This window comes from Lissotriton helveticus, chromosome 3_1, assembly GCF_964261635.1.
Source record: "Lissotriton helveticus chromosome 3_1, aLisHel1.1, whole genome shotgun sequence".
Classification (NCBI taxonomy): Eukaryota; Metazoa; Chordata; class Amphibia; order Caudata; family Salamandridae; genus Lissotriton; species Lissotriton helveticus.
Window position 1 is genome coordinate 372,916,630 of NC_136061.1, and position 25,373 is coordinate 372,942,002.

Below are 25,373 nucleotides of genomic sequence, written 5' to 3' on the forward strand. Positions count from 1 at the left end.
TTGCTTAAAACTCTGTCAGGGTTAGACAATTCCTCTACGATGTTAAATATTTTTTTTGTTTGATTGGTAGAAGTAAGAATTCTTGAGGAAGGGGGGAGGAGCTACGCTACGAATCAAGATGGCCGCAAAAGCTCCCGGCTCCGTCGACCTCCGCCAACAGCTCGATTATCCTGTCTTTCATCCTGTCTGCACACCTGATTTTCTTGTCTATGAAGGTCTACTGCTTCCAGAGGTGCAATCCCGAGATTTCTACCTTATCGGCTGACGAAGATACGCCGTGTTTCTATTCTCGGCCTAACCGTGTTGAAGCCGGGGCCTCGATTTCTAGACTACCCGAGTCGGAGTTGAACAACATCGGCCGTGAGACCTGGACTGAGCCCGGTCTCCCGAAGAGTGCCTGAATTGTTGATTTTTCTGACGATCCTTTGAACGATCCACACCCGGGACACGCCAGCGTGCCACGCCGGCTGCTGTGGTGGAGGCCCGGCGCCCGGAGCCCTTTCTGCCCCGTGGGGGTCGACGGGCTGGGTCCTCCCTGACGGCGAAGGTGTGTTCTATAAGACGAGGAGCGCCCATTATTTGTGATCAGATTTACGTGGCCTGTGACTCCGGAGCAGCCGGCCTCCGGGGTCCGAACCCGGCTCTGTCACCTACCGAGAGGAGATGAAGCGGACGGAGGGCACGCCATCACTACGGGCCGTTGTGGCCGCCATTGGGGCGCTCCTTTCGCACACAGTCGCTGTGTTCCGGACACTGATGGTGAAAGTGGACGGTATCCTGGCACCTGAGGACGACACCTCGTTTGGTCTCCAGCTGGAGATGGTACCAGCGATGCATGGCATCTCAGAGGTCGGGGTCCCTGTGCATCGCCCGGACTTTATGATTCTCGACGGTCCCCTATTGCCGGCTAGCCAGCCCGTGCTTCTCACTAGTGTCTTTTGCCTGACCCTGCTGCCACCCATCACTTCTATGGACAAACTTCCATGTGGCCACGAGTTACTTGCTGATGGTTTCGGATGCTCGCTGTTCTTGGACATCTTTCCTAGTTCGAGCCATGTACTTTTATCCTGTTTTCGATCCTCTTATGCTGCAAAGAACTTTTATGGAAGCTCTGCCTTTTCCATCAAAATGGCGGCTCGAGTGGCAAGGACTCTTAGGACGGACCGTACTTGCCAGGGCTGAACTTTATCGCTGGGTTCCGATATAACAGCTTTTCCTAATGCCGGGGTTGTGCCTATATTGTGATGGGAATTGGGTGGCTGTTATTTATCCTACCGTGACTGGTTTGTATAATTGCTGAATATTGGTTTTATTGTGTCTCCGGGTGGTTGCTGTTGGCGGTGGGTATGGGAGTCCGGGAGTGTGTCTGCTTTCTCCTCCTCCGCTTTCTCTTTTCTTTCCCTCTCCTTTGGGGCAGTTCCTGGGCGACAGGCACGCTGTTAGTGGGGTAGGCCGTAGCCATTACAGTGGTGTAGGGTGGCAGGTGTGGGGGGGGTTTGTTATTTTAGTTTGTTTTGTTCTATGGTCCCTTTCTTCTTTTTCCGTCTGTCTCTGGGAGGGTTCTTTACCTCTTTAGTAGGGTTGGCTGTCTTTCTTTCCCTTTTTCCTTTCTTATAAGGCTTCTACACTCAACTATGCCTTTAGGTTACTGGGGGGCGAGTTTTCAGAATGGTGCTCTGCTTTATTGTTTGCTGTCGTATTGTTTTTGCTCTAGGTCCGCCTCGGCGACTGTATTGTTTTGACAACTGTGTGGTTCATCAACTGATTCTGTTTGCTCTGCGGGGTACGTCCCCCCCTTACCTCTTCTTATTTTATTATGTGGTGTGACGCCATTGCTCCTGCAGCCGTTCCTACTCTACATAACTTTAAAAAAAACGAAAACCTCATATATCCTTATGCTTTGCAGTGCGCACTCACACATGACGTATCTATGATATTGCTTTTTTCGGTCGTGTTCTTGTTTCTACATCCTGATTCATTTGATACGCTTGCGGCCGGCCCCTGTGGTTGTGGGCCTGCGCATGTAATACTTTGCAAGTTTCAGTAAAGGTTTTTAAAAAAAGACAAAAAAAACAAAACAAAAAGAATTCTTGAGGAAAAGTGAACAGCTTTAGCATTTAGGATGCATTTTTTATATTCCCTCATGGGCGTTAAATAGGTTACTTTGTCTTTTTGTAAATAACCCAACCTCCACTTCCTTTCCAATTGCCGGAGAACGAGTTTTTGAGATTTTAATTCAAGAGAGAACCACCTCTGAGCCTCCAGACGGCGAGTCACTCTTGATTTTTTCAATGTTACATGTTTATTGCTACCCTCAAGTAACCAAGCTGAGATATTTTCCTCCTGGGTATCAACATCAGGGGTATATGTTAGTAATGTATTTGCCAAAGTACTACTGAAGTCATTTGTGTCAAAAGCATTCCATTTACGTACCATGCCCCCCCCTTTTGTCAAAGTGTTGTTCCTGGTGGGATGTACTAAATTACATTTTATTAAATAGTGATCTGACCAGATACATGGTACTATGGAAATAGCAGATACTACCAAGTTGATGGTCCAGATTTGATCCAAAGTATGACTCTTAACATGAGTGGCTGATGATACCTGTTGAACAAAGTTCAGGTTGGTTAGTAATTCGGTCAGCTCAGCAGATTGCGGCCCTCCTTGCTTATCGTTAGCCCAGTAATTAAAGTCGCCTATCAGTAGTATTCTTGCATGATCTACTGCCAGACAGCTGACTGGTTCGCTCAAAGAGTGAGGAAAAGAGGGATATACTGTGGGGTCTGTAAAGAAGGATACAGACTAACGGGGCAAAATCTGACTCTAATTTGATTACCGCATTGCCGACTGTTGGAAGACAGAGTGAAGTAAGAGCGGTGAATTTAAACTCTTTATGGATTATAGCTGCCACTCCACCACCTATTTTTCCTTGTGGGCGGTTTGTATGGAGGATATAATACTCATTTGGCAACGCCGAAAGTATATCAGGTGAGGAGTTGCTGGGACCGTCCCAGGAAGGATTGGCTTGTGAATATGACCATGGGCGAATGGTAGTCCAGTGGCACCTGGACTTCATCTAGCCCATAGAGAACTTCATGGGATGATGACCCTGCAACCAGGACCCCCCACCAACTTCGTGGGCTGAGGAATCCTTACAGGAAGACCCCCATCGACTGCGTAGCATCCAGAGCATCTTCAGCATCCTTCATACCCTGCATCAGGCCAATTCCATAGGAATCCATTGCAATGCAAATAAAGTGTTTGGAACTGTTGGAGGTAACTGTTTGAGGACCTTGCTGGTTCACTTGACTAGCTCATTGCTAGAGTTGGATGCCTCAAATACTTCTAACGACCACATTGACACTTACCTAAGACTTCCTTGAAAACCTTTCTATGTGTCCAATTTGTTGACTCTACCAAGGCTTGTTCGTGGTAGAGTGAAATTGCTCTGATTTATTATTGCTTGTAAAATCTATAAGTCCGGAACTCTCCAGTTGGTGTTTTCATTCTATTATCTAAATCCTTCTAAACATAATATCTATTTTTATATATTCTATTCTTAAAAATTGGTTTCGGACTCCTTGAGTGTCATGCCGATTTCTTCAATTGTTTTGGTGGTGTTTAAATGCTTTACACTTGTTCCTCTGTGTAAGCCTTGCTGCTCAGTGCCACAGCTATCCACGGTTAAGCTCAGGGTTTTGCAGATGAAACCTACTGGACCTAAACAGGTTGGCACGTGTATTACTCGTTGAGGTCGTACAACCACACCATATAATACACTCCATTTCCTTACATATGTGATAATAGCAAGCATTCAGTCTCTGACCATTTGTTTGGTTTCGAAGTAGGCCTCACATTGGCCTCCCGCATTTCAGTGTGTGTTTCTTCCTCTGTGGGAAAGGTGCACTGGCTGCGGTCAGGCCAGTGGGTTGCTCATCTGTGAGAGCAGGTGCAAGCAGTGGTGCTGGTCTTCAGGCAGCAGGCCTCTTCTTGTTAGACAGCATCAATGCCCCAAGAGTCACAATTGAGCCCCACCCCCCGGACTGCTACATAATAAACAGGGGTTCTGCCCAAATTACCCTCCCATACTTGGGCAAGGAGCATCACAAGGATGGAAAAGTAGAATAAGTGGTACTGAGGAAAAAATAAAGCATGAACTACTTCAAAACAGGATACAATTTATTATCCTGTTTTCTACAGTTATTTCTGTCGTCATTAAATGATATAGTTTAAGAAGGACAATGTTATGAATCACAAGACAAGGTGGCCAGAATATATACAGTAGACAAAAAGGCAAAAAAACCAACAAAAAAAACTTATAATTGCAATATATACATTATATATACAACAGTGTACCCTAAACAAAAGAAAAAGGGAAGAACACAATCAATTTTCTGTCGACGCAGTCGCGGTCACGTTTCCGCCAGTAGTTTCTTGTGGCTTCATCAGGACAAGGGTACTTAAAAGGCTCAAGCGGTCCCCCCCAAAAAGAGGGACACAACCCTGGGGATACAGCCAACCTCCTCTTCAGGGACAAACAATTCGGGCTCTCCTAGATACGGACTGGGCGAGTCTTTGGTTAAGCTGCGCGGGCCTACCCAACATTAGGTTTCAATCAATCCTCCTCCAGCTGCAGTTTTGGGGTCACGGTCGGGTTCAAGGAATTGGGCAGCAACAGCTGAGTCCGACTGGATGCTCTTCTAAGATAGCACCTTGAGCAGCAAGCGCTACTTCCAGAGGCGCGGTCTGAATGGTACATGATAGGAAAGTGCCAGGGCTAGCCACAATATTAATCAGTTTGGGCACACTGGGAGAAAGTGCCACTGCTTCCCAGGTGTTGCCTTCAGTGGCGCGGGTCACTTGAAGACATTCAGCAAGAGCCACAACTGTGACAGCAGCGTTGATGGGGAAATCTGCTTGGCAAACGCTGACAGTGCTGCAAATCCTCTGCTTCGGAGTTAGTGACTGGCTCCAAGCCAGGTACACACCAGTCATGCTCTTCACAAATCTCTGTTGGACAGACCCACAGCCAGAGTGTCAACTGTTCTTGTCCATAACAGTAGGAAGATACTCCTGGAGGAATGACTCACTCCTTCCTTAATCTTCCAGGCAGGACTCTCCAGGCAGCAAATCATCACTTCCTCTAGATCAGACTCCAGGTGATATCCGCTCACTTCTGAGAAGCTGACTGTCAGGTAGACACTAGCTCTGGCTGCGCTGCTGTCCTCTGGCTACTTTATGGTGCACCCCTTCCTTGGTCAAAGAGAACTTGGAACTGGAACAACAACAACTGGCACTTTTATTCAGGGATGGGAGACGGTTGGTGTGTATACAAGGTCTGCACTTTCAGAATTGGTTTGAGTTGGTTTCCTTTTCATGTGTTATCCTCAGGCTGTCTTTCAGACTCCGTTTTTGCTTGGTGTGATACTCCTCACCACAGTGACATCTCCAGGCAGAAGAACCCACAACAATCAAAAGCCACACTTGACTTCACAGTGATCAGGAAGAGACAAAAGACTGACCACTTTTTAAAGGACTCTTCACACTCTGGCAACAGGAACTGCATTTCCACCCTTCACTCCTACCATCCCCCAAATTGAAGTTGCAGGATGACAAATGAGTGGCCCTCTGAGTCTAAAGGACCTAATCAAATTTCTAAGAAGCTGTCTCCTTTTTCCCAACTTCTGTGTTTACCTTTCCCTCTTCGGTCTCGAGGATGTCAGCAATACAATTCTTAGGTCTTGGAATTAAATCTCAACTCCATCTTGTGCACAAGACCAGGCAAGGGTTTCCAAAATGGCATCCACAAGCCTGTGTCACTACCAGTTACTCAGACACTCACTTATGTGTGTAACACACACACAATCCCCACACCACATCCACCCCTGCATTTGGGATCTTAGCGCTGATCTGTAGCTTCTTAACTTTATTTAAGTGGGTGAGTAGGCCTCCACTCTTGTGACACAAGTAAAATGTCTAGTCACACTAGTAATAAAAAACAGTATTCTGCCATGACCTCTCTACATTCATGAACCTGTGACAGGGACAGCAGTTTTCCGCTTCTATGAACAGTTTGCTTGGTGCACCCCTCCAAGTCCAACATGTGTCCAGGCTTAGACACGTATCAAAGGCAGGCATAGGCTTTCGTTCACATGCTGGATCATCATGAGACCGCGTTTAAATTCCAAAAAACGCAATACCAGATGTGCGCAGTTGGGCATGCAGGGCAGGGGACATTAATATACACCATCCAGAGGACATTCCTGTCCCAAATACATGCACTTCGACAAAGTGCTCAAAAGCACAACAAAAAAAAGTTCCTGAAGCATGCCTCAATATTCCATGACAGGGAAAACACAAGAACACAGAGGATACCCACTGAATCAAGAGCAGACAACTGTGACAACAAAGCCATCCATTAAGGAGAGACGGCTGACCCAAAGCCCAATCGAAGTATATTTTGATAATGGAAACACCAGGTCTTCCAGTAGACAGCTAGTGGTGCCTGTAGCCGAGACTTAAGAAAATGGGTCTCATAATTGTTCCATGCCTCCCACAGAAATGCCTTTGGTCTGCTGCATAGTTCAAAGGACAATGGATGTATCTCTTAGGTTGCACAATAAATAGTTTTAAAGTATACAAAGACACACAGCATTATGAAACAATTATTTTATTCACTAAAAGCAAGTATGAAAAGCAAGAGCAGTCTTCTAGTGCAGTTTTGCCATTCTTCCTTCTTGCTCCACCATCTCACCCCTTCTTGCTCTCGTCCCTGTCGTTTCTCCCCCTTTTCTTCTTTTGCTTCTGCGAAGGCAACTTGCTTGGGCACAACAGTAACTGTATAACTTTGTGTGTGAATAGAAGTCCCTGGAATGTGTTGATACCACTGTGTGATGCTAGTAGGTTCTCCTTATTGATTTGGGGAGCAAAGTTGTGCGACAATGGTGCCCAATCATGTGAGATGCCAAAACCTGTGCGTTAGGGGTCCACGTGCCAGGAAGGATTAGTATAAGTGTGACAGAAGTGACCGGCTATGTGAAAGTTCACTTGCTAGCTATATGGGAGATCTGGAGTTCCATAGAATCATCAGGTCCAGCTGAAGACTGACACTGGAGGGCAGGGTTGCATGTCGAGGACAGCGGTGCAGACTAAAGCATCAGAGTCGCCAGTCATGCCAGGTTCGAAGGGTCCAATGGGCTCTTCCAATAGATGGTGCTCCGGCAGCTCAGATGTAGTGGTTGTTGAATTGATCCCTCAGGTGCTCAGGGACGCAGTCAGAGCATTTGTAGTTTTTTCTCACCCAGGTGCCACCTTCACTATCCTCGATGCAGACCGTGGCGACTCCTGCGGAAAAAATTAGAACTCGGTGAAAATGGAGCACACCCAAGAACACTCACCATGCACTTTACAGTGTCACTAATGTTCTTTACGCAGCTGCTAAATAACCCTGGAATGGTTGATGCCTACAGCCGTCCAGACTTTTAAGCCAGCAGCACTATTCATTCTGAAATCTGCTTCGCTTTTTAATTTATATTTGTTTGTTTTATCTCCAGGGCTGTTAGAAGGCCTTTTCGTATGAGGGCACGGGAGAGAAGTGCTGCTTCAACAGATATAAGTTAAATGAGCAACATAAATCAACCTCAAAACATTGAAAAAAACGGAGATGGTTACTACAATATCAAGAATGAGTTTTAGTTTAGTTTAGTTTTAGTTTTTGAGACGGTCTGCAGTCTGTAGAGCCGGACCAGGAGAAGGTGTCAAACATGACCTTGAACGTTCACTGTACAAACAGTCCCAATGTTAAGGTATGTCTCGTTGTACAGTCACTGTGCTGTTACTAAGGTGCCTGTCACAGTTACACTTTTGAAATGGCTGCTGGTGGACAAGAAACGCATTGATGCGAAGGGGCCACCACGTGTTGGATTCTGATGGAAAGACTATACACAAGTGTGTTCCTAGAGCCATCTTGCCACAGCACGGGCAGACCCTACATGACGCCAGATATAAATCACCCCTATTAGTCACTAAACTATGGGATCATGTTTCCCACCATCTTTACACTTTACATTATGCTGCCGAGTTATGCGTCATGCAGCTCCTTACTACAAGGCATGTCAACAGAAGAGTGCATGGTCAATGTGTGTAAAATGGAGGATTTCACCTTAAGTGCTGAAGTGAACCATCTGATGTGCATCTACCTGGAGGCAGTCAGTCTTGCATCACTGCTACTGTCTCAGCACTATGAGGTCTCTGCATCAAAAGAAATCCCCAACACCTAATACTGGTCTTGTGTGGCTTGTGCTTATGTTTGGACAGACCCATGCTGCAGCGCCACAGCAACCAGAGGGGTTACCAGGAGTCAGTGGACAGGGTACCACTGCGGTGCTCGTTAACATACAAACGGGAGCACCTGGCCCAGAAGTTCCTTTAAGAAAGGGAAGTAAATTTGTAAAATTCCATTTGCTTGAGAGAATGGGACAAGCAACTGGGTATGGTAATCCCAATTCCTGTCAAACTGATATTTACATGATTTAATACAGAAGACAGGAGAACTGCACAGCTATTCTGTACAACTGACACAGCTAGGTGGCATACCGCATACACGTCCAACCAACTCAAGTCACACTATATGCCGGAACCAGTCCGAAAGTAACAATGGAATGAGATCACCTGGAAGACCAGGGAGGCAAGATGAGGATAACCAGCTACCCTATGTTTTTTTAATTCTGTTTATTGTTTTCATTCACAACTTTGGCAATAAAATCAGGTTGAACAGCATCATATTGTACATTAGTCATATGCTTCACCCCTCCCTCTACATTTCCAACGCTTTGTTTTTAAGAGAAGGGTCTGTAGGGGGAGTACGTAGAAAAACTTTGGAAACTAAGGCCATGGCATGACTGTGCCCTGGCGGTGGCCACCCTTTATGTGATGTACATGGATCAAGGTGAGCACTGTATTTTAGATTTGCAGCACCAACTCTCTGTGCTGTAACGAGACACTTCTTTTCAGCAAGAGCATCACAGTTCCAGTTGTGATTCTAGGGGTGTGGGTCTTCAAATAAGAAAACAAAAGCTTAGATTTAAAGAAAAATGCAATGAATGTATGATTGCCAAAACACCAATGATTCAAATTGTAACTCAGACTTAAGGGACTAAAGGAGAAAAAATACCAAGAGAAGAGTAAAGGAGAATCTCTCCAGGCAGGTACAGAGACTCTCTCCACTACTCTGTCGTAAGCTCGCACCAGGGTACTATTGGAATTATGCGATTCAGCGGGCAAAGTGTTTTCCACAAAACTATGGATTTTCCGCATTTCCACATAATTCATCATTTGCTACATAAACTGCAGATTTAGACATAAAAAATTGTTTCTATCTTATACAGATCAAAAGTTACTAAACATGGAGATGTGTTCCTGCACAGTGGAAGGCCCATCACCAAGGTTGATTGGTCATCTTTCAGTTGCTTATTGCTGTATTTGGTTGTTAAACCGGCACTAATGATGTGGAATCTTTGCCCAGTGTTACCCTGGGTAAAAATAACAAAATGATGAAGTAATACTTTCATGAAGTAAGCTGCATAATTTGCTTTTCCTTGCCGCGTAATTAAGTCAACCCTGCCACATAATTTGGTCTTCCCCTGCCACATAATTTCAGTGGCCCTGAATTTAGCTTAGCAAGTCAAGCATTTGCAGGTGACATCTTGTATGACCTGCTAGTCATGAGTTCGAACCCTAGCCGTGTTTACCTTTTTACTCCTGACATCAATAAACTAAATTACATTTTGTAATAGTAACACCTGTTATTTACAGGACAGAGAGAAGGAACCATTAAGTACTATGAAAAAAAACCCAAGCTATTATTATTTATTAGCCCCGTCCTGATCAGAGAGGTGGGCATATTGCTATTACACTTCAAATGAAAGAGCTCCGGTATTAGTGGTGCAGCAAGGGTATCACGAGCCCTAATGGAAAGCAAATTAAATGCCCCAACCTTAACAGTGCAGTGGTCCCTCTTCGGCTCTGGTGCTATGGCACCTGCTAACTGTTGATACAACATGCTCTCTTCTTTCCGGTCATTACGGTTTGAAACAAGTTTGCCTTCTTTTAAACAAGTACTTTGTTGCCACCTTTTACTTTTCGCCCTCTGAAACTTTCTGCCCAGCTCCTGAATCAAGGAGCCTTTACAAAGGACACCCTGTCCAGAGTCTCTCTTCCTTTTTCTGTTTTTCTAGTCACACATCATATCTCTGCAAAAAGAAGTGCTTCTTTTAGTATTTCTTTTTTTTTTTTAACATGTATTCCCCATTCCGCTCCTGTGGATGGTTTTAGGTAAATAAAGAGGAGCTTAACTGCCCAGCAAGTAGAGGAGTGTCTTCCATGGTAAATGCCTGAGCAGTCCTCCATTCGTGGGGTTGTGGTCTTTACCCTCCTGTATGTGGCATGTGCAGTGTAGGTTGAATACAAGGCTCAAGTGTGTTCAACACAGGATACCGCATGCTAGATGGCGGGTGTCTAAGATGATGGGTTCCCTTTAGGCCGTTTGTGTTCAGAAGGCTATGTCAGCCTACCTATACCTTTGTTTGGGGACCACTTCTAATAATAGAGTTGTATCTTAAGGGCTTGATACTTAGGGCCAGATGTAGGAAGCTTAATACCGGTCGGTAACGGCCGAAATTGCCGACTTTCGGCAGTTACTAACCGGTATTAGGCATGTTAGATGTAGGGGCCTAATTTAAGGATTCGGTAATTTACCGAATCGGTAATTTAAGGAATCAGTAAATTACCGAATTCATAAATACCGATTCGGTAAATTACTGAATCCTTAATGTAGGAAGCACTCAAGTTAGTGCTTTTCACTTGTAAGGATTCGTTATTTACCACCAGCTACAAGTTGGTGGTAAATAACGAAAACCGTTTAAAAAGTAATTTTGTGCTTTAACAGTGCCATGTGGCAGACATACATGTCCTTAGGGCATGTATGTGTGCCACATGTGCACCCATGCACTATTCAGGGTTGCAACAGGGTGTCAAAGTGGCACCCTGCCACCCTTGAATGTGTTCCCCATTTTACCGAATCGGTATTTACCAATTCGGTAATTCCCATTCATTCCTATGGGCCTGGAGGCCCATAGGGATGAATGGGAAATACCGAATCGGCAAATAACGATTCGGTATTTACCGAATCTTACCGATTCGGTTAAAAATACCCAATGAATACCTACATCCCATTTCCCGATTCTAAAATACCGAATCAGTAAAATTCGGTATTTTAGAATCGGTAAATCTGGATTACCTACATCTGGCCCTAAGTCTCTTCCGAACCCGCCACACAAGATTTCCTCTGCTCTATCAAAGACGCCTCTTCCTGTGTTACCGTCAGTGTGAACTCTCCATAAAACATTAACAGGTTCAGAGCACTCTCACCTATACTACTTACTTGGAAAATCCCACAAGGGTCAGAAAGAGACCAACAATGCACCTTGTCGCAACTGGAAGAAGATTGAAAACTTATGAATACAACTTCACTTAGGCTGGCAGTGACTTTTCATCTGTACCTTCAAATGAGGATAAATATTGACCTCCTAAAGCCAGTAAGGTGTACTTATACAGACTACAAGGGGATTCTGCACACTTGCACAGAGACTTTTGCAAAAGATTGGACACTTGCAGGTAGCCTACTTAATTTAGCCTGCTGAATAACCCTGGGTTATGGAGCATCTTGCTATAGTGATCTCAGCAGAAGAAGAGCCAAATTGCCCAGCAACCCTGTGCATAGCGCGCTGACTGGATCTTCTTGGAGGCCATCTCAACCAATAGAGGAACCTCTGAAATCCCTGCAGCCTGGCTTGCAAGTATCAAAGGGAAGCATCACCGGACATGAAGGAGCAACATCTACACAAGCTTTCCACCATAGGTCTGAGGTGCGTGTTCAATGACCATGATAACCCCAGCACCCAATGTTGCCTGTATCTGCTTACCAGTGTTGAGTTCTGTTGCCTGTGTGCAGTCACCCTGATTCGGGAATCCTGTAAACGATATATATAGCATATATATAGCACAATTGGTTCAGGAGAAAAAGGATTTAAAAGTTGTACTGGAGCCGTAACCCCATGTTCCAAGACCCAGTGGGAATTCGTGAAGCTTTGGAGTCCAGGGAGAGCCCCAATAAAGGCCCCTAAGATTTAGTACTTTCAGGGGACTACATAGTGGGCGTCGAGCCCTAAAGGCTGCAAGATCAGTTAAGATTCTGAAGTGGCCTCGCCCCGAACTTCTGTCCTCCTGGCAACACCCTTAGTTGGACACTGAAGTTCTAAAATGTCTGGCTGTGGCTTTGTTTGGATAGCAGGCTTCAGGATGGAGGTATCTGGGTTTTTGTACTAAAACATGTGTTGCGAAATACCAAAGTAACTGGGCAATCTAGGTTTGTAACTAGAGCCAAAGATTTTAGTGTAGAAATATATATATAATGGTTATGAAAATTGTAAAGAATAATAATAATACATTGTGTTAACTTGGCTGGCACCTCTGACACCTTGACTTAAATGGGTAAATAAACACTGTAGTAAAATCCCTTGAACTAGACTTTAAGTCACAGACTTTAGTACAGCACCTAGATTCAAAGGATCACACATTAGTTAAAAGTGACCAAAGGGCCACGTTATTTACTTTATGTTATATATGTTATAGTGTCCCAGGATTAATTTCAATATTTACATTTGGAGTAGTTTCTTGTCCACAAAGGTGCTTGCACATTCAGTATCATTGTTTTAATTTACATATTTACCAATGTGTAAATAAAGTCCTGAGTTATAGTGTACAGCACTGATCAGGAATTCTGTTTAATGTGTGCCATTTAGTTGACTGTGTCATACTGTGTAAGGCAACAATCTCCACTAACATTTCCTGGATTAAGCCTGGACTGTTCAACTTCTTGAGCCAAGGGGAGGCAAGCGTCCAAAGGGAGTACTTAGGTTAACAAACTGAAGATCAATGGTAATAGTGCCTCTGGGAAACTGGTAGTAAATGACACTAGTTACCTAGAACACTGTCCCTCAGACTCTCCCACTGATGGAAGACAACTATCCCTAGTAGGTTACAGGTGGACAAAATTCTGCAAGCCCTCGCTATGGAAGTAAGGACGGTTTTTGATCTTGCTTACCAACCAGACAGAAATTCGAGGGGTGAGTGAAAACCTGGCTGAAAAATTGGACTCGCCGTCCGAAATTACGTTAGCCAAGGGGTCTACGGTATCAGAGTTCAAAATAATCTCCCCTAAAGACAGAGAAGAGATTAAGGAATTGAGGCTCAGGAAGAGAGAGATTCAGGATTAGCTTGAATCTCTAGAAAACAGCACCAGAAGGAACAATATAAGAGTCCTAAATATCCCAGAGGTGGTGGAGGGTGAGGATACAAGGGGTTCTTTGTTTCTTTCACTAAAACAGCCAGATTATCATCTATTACAGAGGATGAGTTGGACAGGAGCAGCCAAAGGATACATAGGGACATATTCAGAAGGCACCCAGGCAAATCTAAACCTAGGAGGATATTGGTAAACTTTCTGAATTATGACATAAGAGAGCAGATCTTGGCGATTGCTCTAAAACAGAAATCTTTGAAAAGCAGGGATTTTCCCTTTGCGATCAGGTCAGACCACTCTTGCTTCACTCTATAGAAAAATACAATGGAAACTAGTGAAGCAAATGGAGGAGTTTGGGGCCCTGTGAGCTACTGCACAACTGGAATTTCCCGCCATGTTGAGAGTTATGCATAAAAACATAATGCATAACCTAAGGGACCACAATGAAGCGGATATACTTCTCACTGCAGTCAAGAGGGAAAACAAAAAATAGTGAGTCTGGATGGACTTGGAGTTAAAGGTAGTGCACAGGTTTTCCCCGTTTCTTTTCTCAATTTTGTAGATATGTTTGGATTGTGGATTTTCAGCACAAGCACCCAAAGGCTAGTATAGCCATGAAGAAGCAGGGTTGGGTTCTCTAGGAAGGGTGGAAAGTAAGGATAAGGCAGAAGGTTGCACTAAGTGGGGAGCAAAATGGGGGTAAAAAACAAAAAGTATAAAATATCCCCAGAAGCCTTTGTGAGTTATTTTGCAAGAGAGATTTGGACAGGTAGTATCATTAGCGACAGGCAGGATTGAGTAGATGGAAGTAAGCATTTAAATTCTTTCAAGGAATGTCAATGGGCTCAGAATGGTGAGGCGATGCAATAAGTTGCTACAATATTTAAGGATTCAGCAGCTAATATCATAATATTGCAGGAGACCTATCTTACCAAAGGGGAATGTTTAGACCTCTTTCACAAACAAAAATGGATTTGACATATTATATGCCCAGATCAAACCTGTGAGGGAGGTAGCAATATTGAAATTTGAGGCAACTATAATTGGAAGTCAAGTGGATAGGCAAGGCAGGTGGGCTATTGCCAATATCGAAACCCAAGAAAAAGACTTGTGTTGGTGGGCCATTATCGTCCCACAGTGGAAGGAATTGATCCCTTAAAAGCTGTGTCCCAGAAATCATTATCCTGCTCTGATCCAATTGGACGGAGATTTTAATATAATTATGGACTATGACCTGGACAGGTCCGACAACAGTGAAGCCAGAGCATATCCAAAAATGCAGACGTACCTAAAAAATATGATGAAGCAGATGGGTCTTTGCGATATATGGAGGTTGAAATCAGGGACACAACGAGGATATACTTCACATAATAAAAAGTAGGCCCATTTTCCAAGAATAGATTTTTTTCTGGTGGATAGGGTCATTTGCGAGGACATTAGTACAGTTAAGCATGTTACGGTACATTTATCCGACCATGCAATATTCCTGCTAGTTCTGGCACTTCCTATAGAACAGAAACCTAAACTATGGACCTTGGACAGTGCACTGTTGTTGGACCCAGAGGTTGTTGACCAACTAAAAATGGAGGCCAATGAATTCCTGAGTTTGAATGTAGGTTCAGCTCCGACAACAATAATCTGATAGAGACTTCTAGCTGCAGATTCCTCAACCTTGAATTTCCCAGGCGTCAGGCTGGATCCAGAAAGAAAAGCCTGATGCCTGGGAAATTCAAACGTAAGGCCTCTGGAGCTAGATATTGTCTCTACTAGATAATGCGTTACCGAAGGTAAGTAACTTGTTCGTCTGGGATACCTTTAAGGCTTTTATGAGGCGAAGGCTGATAAGAGTTTCTACCAGGAAGCTCACACAGTATGAAAGAGAGGTTGAATCAGCAGAGGAAGCATTGGGCCAGTTGGAAATTGGTCTCCTGGCCCAACAGTTGTCAGTGGGGGAGAGAGGAGCAGTAGAGAAGGAAATACTAAATAAGAGGGAATAACTTTTGTTACAAGTGGAGGACCACATTTAGGCTTGGTGGGAGGCAAATAAGTTGGCTCATTTTAGGTAGGGGAAAATACAGGGAAAATGTTGGCATGGAAAGTTAGGTCATATCAGGCTACAAAACTCGGTATGCGAAATAAATGATGAGGTAACTGGCCAAGTCTCCTCAAATACTCTCAACACAGAAATAACTTTTCTGAAGGTTTTCTCTGAACTGTATGCGGCTAGCTCAATGGTTTCCGAAAAAGAGGTGAGTTTAGCAGGGGATTCGCTTAACAAATTGTCGAATGATCAGAGAGCTCAGTTAGATCAAGATATAGTAATAGAAAAGGTGAGGAAAGCAGTCAAATTAAGTAAGAGAAGGAAAGCTACTGGACCGGACGGCTTTCCTACAGAGTTCCATCTTGCTTAAGGAGAGGTGATTGTCCATTTTTAGACCCAACTGTTTGGTGAAAATTTAGGGGGCAGGGCATCACTTCCACCTTCTTGGGGAGATGCAGTGGTCACCTTAATCTTGAAACCAGGTTAACAAAAACAAATTGAGTGAGTCATATAGACCATCTCACTTTTAAACAATAATTACAGGCTGTTCAGTAATATTATGGCCAAAGACTATGTTTGGTGGTGAGACTCTGATTCACAAGGATCAGAAGGGCTTTATAAAGGGTAGATACCTTCACGAGCTCACTCATGAACTAATTGTGATATCCATCTCACCACTATCTTCAGGATGCCCCTAGCGGTTGTAACCTTAGACGCAACAAAGGCGCTTGATAGAGTAAATTGGTCTCATCTGAATGTCATTGTAAAAATTAGCAGCATAGGGGAGAAATTTAGAAGTGTGTTCCAAGGCATTACCACTCCCTCAGGCAAAATTCTAATCATTGGTGATATGACAGCAGAGTTTAGGATCTTGAAGGGGACGAGACAGGGTTGTCCTATTTTCCCCCTGCTTTTTAATCTATACATTGAACCACTGGTGGGGAAACACAGAGAGGAAATGCGTATTGTCCCATTTAAGTGGGAGAGGTCTCCCTGTATGCTGATGACTTGATATTTACTGCCAATTTAAAAGACTCATTACCAGTAGTAGAGCAATTAGTACGGGACTTAGGGAAGGTATCCGGCTATGCTGCTAACACCTGCATGACAGAGATAATGAGTTGGAATATGGGGGAGCCTCCCTCTGGAATCAAAAAAGAAGATGATACCGGAGTATCAAAATCATCCAATAAGTGGACAAAATAGCAGAGCTTAATTTCAAGAACATTATGAAGGAGGTAGAGGCTCTCCTTGTCAGTTGGTCTCATCTACCTCAAACTATCTTTGGAAGGGAAAATCTGATAAAAATGACGATCCTGCTGAAACACAAATTCCTGTTCAATACACTTCCCTTCGTTTTTAAGAAAGAATGGTTAGAAATCTTCAGGGCAGTATTAGTTTATTCATATGGGCATAAAAGGGTGCCCGCACATCTCATTGAAGAAACTAAAAAGTAAGCATGGGCGGATTTTGCGAATTGGCAATCCGCGAACTTGCGTATTTACGGATTCGCAATCCGCAAAATCTGCGAACTCTTGCGAATTTGCAGATTTTTTTTGTGTTCGCAAGGGTTTCTGCCAGTTCGCAATTGCGAACTTACTTGTCGTCTCGCAACGGCCGCGACTATGTTGTTTCTATGTCTGGTTCATCATCACAGGTTCACAGCACCCTCTGTTTCACCACTGCCACCCTCTGGTACACCCATGCCACCCTCCGGTACATCACTGCCACCCTCTGGTTGGTTTATCACTGTAGATTATGGGGGTGAAAAAAAGGAAGCACACCTGCCTTGCTTCAACTGACATGAATTAATTTGGGGTTGATTAATGTGTCACTGAATTTAAACTTCCAGTCTGGCTGGCACCTGCTTCCTTATCTGTAATTTGCTTTCTGTTGCAGTGCAATTTTTTTTCACAGGACCTTTGTGGCCTACTTGTAGCTATTCTCTGAGCCTGCTGTGAGGGTCAGAGCAGGGTCATAGAATAGTTGCAAGTAGGCAACTGAACTCTGAAGGGGCCCCTCAGGAAGCACTACAGGGAATGGTTACTAATGATAAGATTGAACTTTTGCACCTGCTGAGTGCTTTCAGTTTTGTCTGTAAGTGCTTTCTGTTGCAGTGTAATTTTTTTAACAGGACCTTTGTTGTATACTTGTAGCTATTCTCTGAGCCTGCTGTGAGGGTCAGAGCAGGGTCATAGAATAGTTGCAAGTAGGCAAATGAACTCTGAAGGGGCCCCTCAGGAAGCACTACAGGGAATGGTTACTAATGATAAGATTGAACTTTTGCACCTGCTGAGTGCTTTCAATTTTGCAAAAATCCAAATATCCAGCAGCATCCACAAAAAGTAATCCTTCCAGGTCAATGTAGCATCGTGCTACAATAATCACGGACACTGTGGATTGCTAACACTAGAGCTTTATTACTGCACATCCATGCTTGTCCCTGTCCCTACTCTGACTGCCCTCATCCTGTATTGACCCCTCCTCTTCCCCTCAGCCCACCTAGCTCCGCCCACCCCAGCTACTAGACTGTCAACTATATTACATCTCCCCCTTTCTTAACAAAATGAGCTTAATGTCTTCAGTGTTCGCAATTCTTCAATCCACCACACTGGTCGGCGGACAGTCGGTTCTTCAAACCTCAGTAGTGTCGAATCAGTGGTGGGCTTGGCTTTGGTCAGTCTTTCTGTTGTCTGGATCAGGGTATTCCTGACCACGTTGCGTTTGAACTGTTTACTCTCACACTCCGCAGTCATCATGTTTCCTTCCTGCGGTGTAACGGTTGGTTCAGATGCTCGATCGTTTTCATGAGTGGATAATGTTCGGGTCCTCTTCTGAGCACCAGCATCTACTTTTACTTCCTTTCGTCTTGTCCAGTCGAGGGCAACACTGCTCTCCAATCCAGGGTCATGCATACCAGACAGTACGGTGTGGCTCGATAACTTGTTCACGGCCTCGGGTTGTCTGGCGAGCTCGTGGGCTATCTGTGCATGGGCATGTTTCTCTTTTATCTGATGATCTCTTTCTGCCGACATGTCCAGTTTTCTTTGCGGAGTGGATGGCTGGTCCCTTCCCATCTGGTGACTAAGGTTCAGTGTCTCTGTTTTCTTTTTGTAGGTCCTTTGGGTCAGCCTCGCGGACCCCTTCAAGGGTGACGGGGTCTGATCTATGTCCAGATGTACTTGTGACTGACATGACAGATTGTCTTGTGACATGACAGAGTATTCAGAGTCCTTAGTGTGTGACGTGTTGCTCTTGATGTGAAGGATGTCCTTTGGTTCCATGGTGCGTTTGGCTGGTTGACGCCATGACTGTTGTCGAGACCATGACTCGGTCAACTCACGGGATTGAACAGACGAACCCTCTGGGTCAGAGAAGTCTCTTGTCGACTTCCAGGATCGGACAGACGTGCTCTCTGAACCAGAGGAGTTCCTGGCCATAAACGTGTTTTCTAGGTCAGAAGTCTTTTGTCGACTTCCAGGATCGAACGGACGCGCTCTCTGAATCAGAGGAGTTCCTGGCCATACTCCTTTTGAAGCGTTCCTTTGAGGGTGTATCGGGTGCTGGATGTCTGAAATAAGTGAGCCGTGACGCGTTGTTCGGTGACTCAGGGTTGTCTTTAAAACGATTCTCCGGGCGCCTTCGTCGACTTGTCTTTGGCATTGTTTCATCCAAGAAGTTGTTCAGCAACCACGTGCTTGTTCTTTGTGTTTGCTCTTGAGATTTTCCATCTTTGCCTTTCTCACATGTCAACGACGTCTTCTCAGTTTCTTCGTTGTCCCCGGTGTCATTGATGCGTTTGTCTTTTCCTGTTCGTTGTTGGGGAGGGTCGGTTCGTCTTATGCGACCTATTTCTTCTTCCCACTTGTTTGGTGCTCGGATACCCATGATGTGGGTGTGATGTGTTCTCCTACTGGATGATGTTCCTTCAGACTCCTCTTCACAACTTGACGAAGAGTGTTCCTGCGCCGACTTCCAGTTTTGACCATTCGGAGCTCTCCTTCTATAGTTCGTCTTCCTTACTCTCTTGTTGTGTAAGTTGCCATTTTGTCCAGGGGTGCTATCTGTCCCACTGGACGCTCCCCCCTCATCAGACTTTGAATGACATCCTGAGGGTGAAGAACTCCTTGAGGTTGTCCTTTGACTGATTGACTGAGTATTTCTTGTCACTGTGTCTCTCCCGTTGGCCAGACTTTGGATGATACCCTGAGAGTGAAGAACTCCTTGAGGGTGTCCTTTGACTGATTGACTCAGAGTACTCCTTGTCATTGTGTCTTTCCCATTGTCTTTTCATTGGTCTGCCTTCCCTCTCTCTATTTTTTGTTTTGTCTGTTTTCCGAGTTTCATCTGTCCGGGCGACTTGATAATTTGCCTTCAGATTCGGGTCCCTTGATTTGTCTCTTGCCTTGACGTGCATTCCAATTTCAGCCTTCCTGATTATTTCTTCTAGCGACCACTTTCCTCGCAAGATCTTGAGCTTTGTGTCGGGGTTTGCGCAGCCTTCAATTATCCGGAGTCGAACTGCGTCCTCATCCGTAAAGGTGTTGAAGTGGCAGCCTTGTACCAGGTTTTTCAACCGATTGATGAAAGTAGGCAGTGGTTCACCTGGTTCCTGCCGAGCTGTGTTGAAAGCGATGCGCTCTCGATCCACTTCCGCTTGTGCGGAGAGGCGGGCACATAGCTTCTCTTGGAGTCTTTTATAGATGTCTGTGTCTGCCTCGGAAAATGTTTTGATTGGGCATCGGCCCTCTGGGCCCACCAAATGGAGGAGCAGCATTAGACATTTTCTCTCTCTTTGTTCACCATTGGCGTCCAGGAAATCACTCAATGTGGCCAGCCATTGGTTTCGTTTGAGACACAGACTCCAGGTGTCCGTCGGCACCCCTGGGGGTGGTACTTCAAAGCAGGGATCGAACCTTTGTGTTATTTCTTCCCCCGCCATAAGAGGAGGATTTCGATGGGTCATATTCGCAGGGCGCGGGCTGTTCACTCGCCTTCGTAGTTGATCTTCTTTAGTCGAAACCTGCGGTCTGGTCATGTGCTGGGACGTTGGCAATGCTTGTTTGGCCTTCGCTAGCACTCGTTTGGTGTTCGCTAATGCTTGATTGATCTGCGTGTATCAATGCTTGTGTCTCTTTGCATGGATCAATGCTTGTTTCTTTGCACGTATCAATGCTTGTTGATTCGCATGTATCAATGCTTGTCTTAGTGCATGTATCACTGCTTGTTTATTGGCATGTACCAGTGCTTGTTTACTCTTGGCTGATACCTGTCTTTGCATGCACCAATGCTTGTTGACTTCCTTTTACCAATGGTTGTTTACTTTGTTCTTGCCACTGTTTGTTCACTTTCTGGCTGTTGCCTGACTCCAAGATGGCCGCCTATGAATCACACAGGGTGTGTCCTTGAAATCCGCCTGACTCAAAGATGGCCGCTCGCCTGAAATCTCACCCCTCACGAGACTTGCTTTCATTCAGTCTGCCACTCACAGGAATCTCCCCGGCACTCACCGGCAGCCGGTCCCCTTCTAGGCATCAACTCTTCTTGATCCTCACACACTCCTGGGCCTCCAGCACATCCAGGTAGGGTCGGGGCAAACTCCCGACTGTTCTTCGTTACCGGCATGTCATTTCTCACGCCTCGGGGGTGAGGTTTTCCATCGGGGCAACACAATGTTTTTTGGCGGGGCAGCGCTTCCTCTCACAGCGCTCTCACAGTCTCCGCTCCGCGTCTTTATACTCAGGCAGCACGGCAGGGTCGGGGTTGGGCTCCCGATCCCTCGCTCAGTCTGTTTTAGCCCTCACCTCACTCGGGCACTATCCGTTTCTTTTGGCGCGAACAGCGCTCTTACTTCGGGGCACATTCACGGGGCTTCCACAGTGCCCCAGGCGCCCTCTTGTGACCAGGGCATTAGGCAGGATCGGGGTGGGCTCCCGATTCCTCCTTACTTTTAAAGTTCCCGCTCTCCTTCACCGGCACCGTGCCAAACCTCACGCATCGGGCGTGAGGTTTTCCGACCTCGAATCTCTCTCGGGCTCCGCTTTCAGCGCTCTCAGCAGCACTTGGCAGGCGATCCTCGTGGGGCACCGTCCTCCACGCTGAGGCACTTTCTCTTCTCTTTTGGGGCTTGGCAGAGTCAGAGTGGGCTCCTGACTTCTGCTCGTGCAGCACTTACTAGTCTTTGCACGCTTCCTGCGTGAGTTGCGTTTTGGCGCGAAGGGTTCTGCTTCCTCGAGCGTTTTAACGCTCGGTGCCTCAGCTCCCTCTTGGATCCCTCTCAGCTGCTGGGGGAACAGGGTCACCTGCTACTGGCTTCTTGCTTCAGATAGCAACTTCGTTTCCTCGGGCGGCACTTCCTTCTCCTCGAGGCTGCCTGGGGACAGGGCTCTTCTGTGGGGTTCTGTGGGCTAGGTTCAAGCCCATCCCACCCTCGTCGCCAGCTGTAGCATCGTGCTACAATAATCACGGACACTGTGGATTGCTAACACTAGAGCTTTATTACTGCACATCCATGCTTGTCCCTGTCCCTACTCTGACTGCCCTCATCCTGTATTGACCCCTCCTCTTCCCCTCAGCCCACCTAGCTCCGCCCACCCCAGCTACTAGACTGTCAACTATATTACAGTCAAGATCCAAATCAAAGTGACCAGCACATGAAGAAAGCACTGGGAGGAGCCTGCTGGACAGGAACAGGAAGTTGGAGACTGTGGGGCACTTCCTTCCTCCACCCTCCCACCCCTCCCCCCAAAATGGACTCCTTGCAAAGAAAAAGTGCAGGCAAATGTCAACCTGAGGAGTTATTCTGATAAAAATCATAATTTTCAAGGTTTATGCTGCCTGCTGGTGGATTTCTTGTGCGAAATTGCAAATTTTGCAATCTCGCAATTGCGAGATTGTCGCTGCCCGCCGCATCTACGTGTTCGCAAGTGTTTACTCCCGCGAAATTGTATAGTATTCTAGTTGGCAAGTGTGACATAGCAAAAAATCCGCTTCGCACGGATTTTACGAATTTTCGGCAAGTTCGAGAGAGGTCGGGTATTGCGAATTTGCCGAAAATCCGCAAAATCCGCGAGCGGAACGGATTTTACGCTCATGCTTACTAAAAAGGAGACGTGAGAAGGGAGGGATAGTGCCTCCGGACAAACAGGTACATGCTTGGGCCTTCCGACTGACAAACTGTAAATACCAGCTAAAATAATCAGTATCAAGTGGGAGCCTATATGAAGTGATGCTGGAAGATGTTATGGGGGCAAATCTCATTTTTTGTATAAATATAATTTTCCAAAAAGGTAAGGTGGAAAGTACTTCAAGCTGTGGCCTACTATTGGGCATAGATTTGGAAAGCTAATAAGGGGTAGCATTAACAATAATAACAAGGGTAATAATAACAAGTATGCACCAATTTGGGAGTCCCCAGGAATGCCAGAATGTCTGCTGGATAAATTAGCAATTCCTATCAAGGAAGCAGGAGTAGAGAGGTGAGGTCGGCTGATGCAGAGTAGAAAGCTAATATTAGACAAAAACTCAGAGTGGTTCCCGGAGGCATATCTCAGCCTTTAAGATCTGGCAGATTAAGGGGTGAGCCCGCAACCAGAACTAGGATATAGGGCGCTCGACGGAGCTTGAAGATCAGCTTTGGTTAGGAAGGGAAAGTAAGAGGGAGATCTCCTGCTGGTACTGGCTGATCATGGATAAGATAGACAGAGACTTTGACCTTCCGAAGGAGCTGTGGGGAAGATGCTTGCCACAGCTACTGCTGCAGGATTTATGGCAAGCATCTATTTGTTTGCTTGATGCCACAGTCAAAACTGCATATCTGAGGAGGAACAACCATTTTTCTCTACACAGAGTGTATTGTTCCCTGGACAAAGCTGTCAAAATTGGGAAAGGCAAGCCCGGTCAGCTGTAAGAAGTATGGCCTGGAATAAGCAGCGGATGTCCCACCAATTTATGGAATGCCCAGCGATTCACCTGTTCTGGGAGGAGGTATGCAAGGTAGTCTGCAAGATTTTCCAAGCAGAAATTAAGGCCATTCTTGGATTAATTAGCTTTAGTAAGGTAGACCCCCGATGAAACTAAGTAAGAGAAGCGCCTTGTAGTTGTTCCACTTGATACTGCTGGCAAGGAAGGAGATATGCAGAAGTGGGTTTTAAAGGATGCTCCCACCTTGGCCCACTGGTTGGGTTCAGTGAAACAGGTTTGGGGCATGGACACCTCCCCGAGGTCTCTGAAGCCCAAAATATTGGTGGCCATTTGTTGCCTGATTGTAGAGGACCCTTTCCGTACCGCAAGATATCAATGTCCTATGATTACACCAAACCTCGAATCATGGACCAACTCGAAAGTGGTTTTGACTTCCTTTCTCTCTCAGGACTGTGAGATTATAAACTCCTTCGAAGTGGTATCTAGAGCCACTTGAGGCTGGCGGTTTTGAGGCTGGAGGTAGAGAAAAGAAAGGGGAATGAGGGAAATTAAAAATAAAAATGTGTAAATAAAGTCCTGAGTTCTTTAGGTTACAGCACTGAACGGGAATTCGGTTTATTGTGTATCATTTTGTCATTTAGTTGACTGTCGTGCTGTGGGAGGAAAAAACCTCCACTAACGCCTCCTGGATCAAGTCTTGACTGCTCAGCTTCTCGAGCCAAGGTGAGGCAAACGTCCAAAAGAGTACTTTGCTTGTCGAACTGAAGAGCAATAGTAATAGTAATAGAGGCTCTGGGAAACCAGTAGCAAATGACACTAGCTAACTCAAACACTGTCCAGTAACCACTGCCTTCCCCGGGATGTCAGAACTTTTTTTGACGTCCTTCCAGTGACTGCCGAGGGGGGACTGGTCAAGAGGAAGCAAGCCTTCAAAACTATATGTAAAATGTTGTCTTCTACAATCATACTTTAGCCGTCAAGTGGGAATCCATCTCACTTTTCTAAAGTACATGGAAGCAGCTAGGACTAGAGGTAGTGATGGAGCAGGTGCAGTCTATGCTGGAGTGGGTACAGTCTAACCTGGGGCAAACAGACTCACTTCCATCTAAGGAGGGGGCAGAGGATCCTCTTGGGAAGACATTTCCACGACTGTGTTCCTGTCTGGGGAGGAAGTCTCCAAACATAGTTACTGGAAAAAAGATAGGACTAAAATGTGCCCCCAGTACCTGAACCCAGGCTCTATGCCTCTGTCTAATCCTTTCAACCTTAAAGGATGAGGACAATCTCTAAAGGGACCCTGTGCCTACTTATAAATAAAGTCCTCCTTCCTTTGCCAGAAAGGGAACAGGGGTATGGGTTATCAAGCCTCTTTTAATGTACAACGTCCTCTCGTCTGTCACTACAATCTATGTCAGGATATGCCCTTTAACAATATATGTTCCCTTGTTGTCTTCCAGGAGGGTGATCTCCTATCAGCACACTTATACATAGTTGTTAGCGTTAGTGTTGGTGCCCATGGTGGAAATTCCTCATGGCAAGAGAGTCACTCAGGTATGACCATGCAAACCTGCCCTATGCATTCTCCACAGAGAAGGGGCATTCAATGGTGGTGACCTTTTGCAGAACTATCGTTCTCTACTACAGAGCACCAAATCTGATTTAGAACCCCAAATGGTGCAAATAATTGGAGCTAAATTCAATGCAAAGGACTAATCATTTCTCCTGGGCCATCGAGCCTACAGGCGCTTACAGAGCCTTTTCACCATCTTGGCTGTAGCCCTCAGTCCTTACCTTAGCAATTTCAGGACCGAGCAGTGCATCTGGGGTAAACCTTCCCTAATGGTGTTGAAAGGTGTTCAACCAGGGGATATGCTGATTGTCTGGGTGCATGTTCAGTGGCTCCTAATGAGATTTGTAGGGCAGCCACCTGGACTACTCCAACACATGTAAACCGGGCCGGCTCTATGGCGGTGCGACGGGTACCACCCCAAAGGGTGCTGACTTGGGATGGGGTGCCATGTTTGCAAATATTTTATTGTTTTAAAAGCA

The 25,373-nt window shown here is 45.5% G+C and overlaps 1 protein-coding gene across 6 annotated transcripts in view; it reads right to left on the bottom strand.

Moving 5' to 3' along the window:
• Window positions 1-6,654: 6,654 nt before the first annotated feature.
• Window positions 6,655-25,373, bottom strand: part of LOC144824550 (adenine phosphoribosyltransferase-like) — a 393,625-nt gene continuing 374,906 nt past the window's right edge. For all 6 annotated transcript variants that reach the window (XM_078683604.1, XM_078683603.1, XM_078683608.1 and 3 more), the window contains exon 6: window positions 6,655-7,344. In XM_078683604.1, coding sequence (XP_078539730.1) covers window positions 7,226-7,344 — 119 coding nt within the window. In that variant the 3' untranslated portion in view covers window positions 6,655-7,225. The remainder of the gene's footprint in view (window positions 7,345-25,373) is intronic.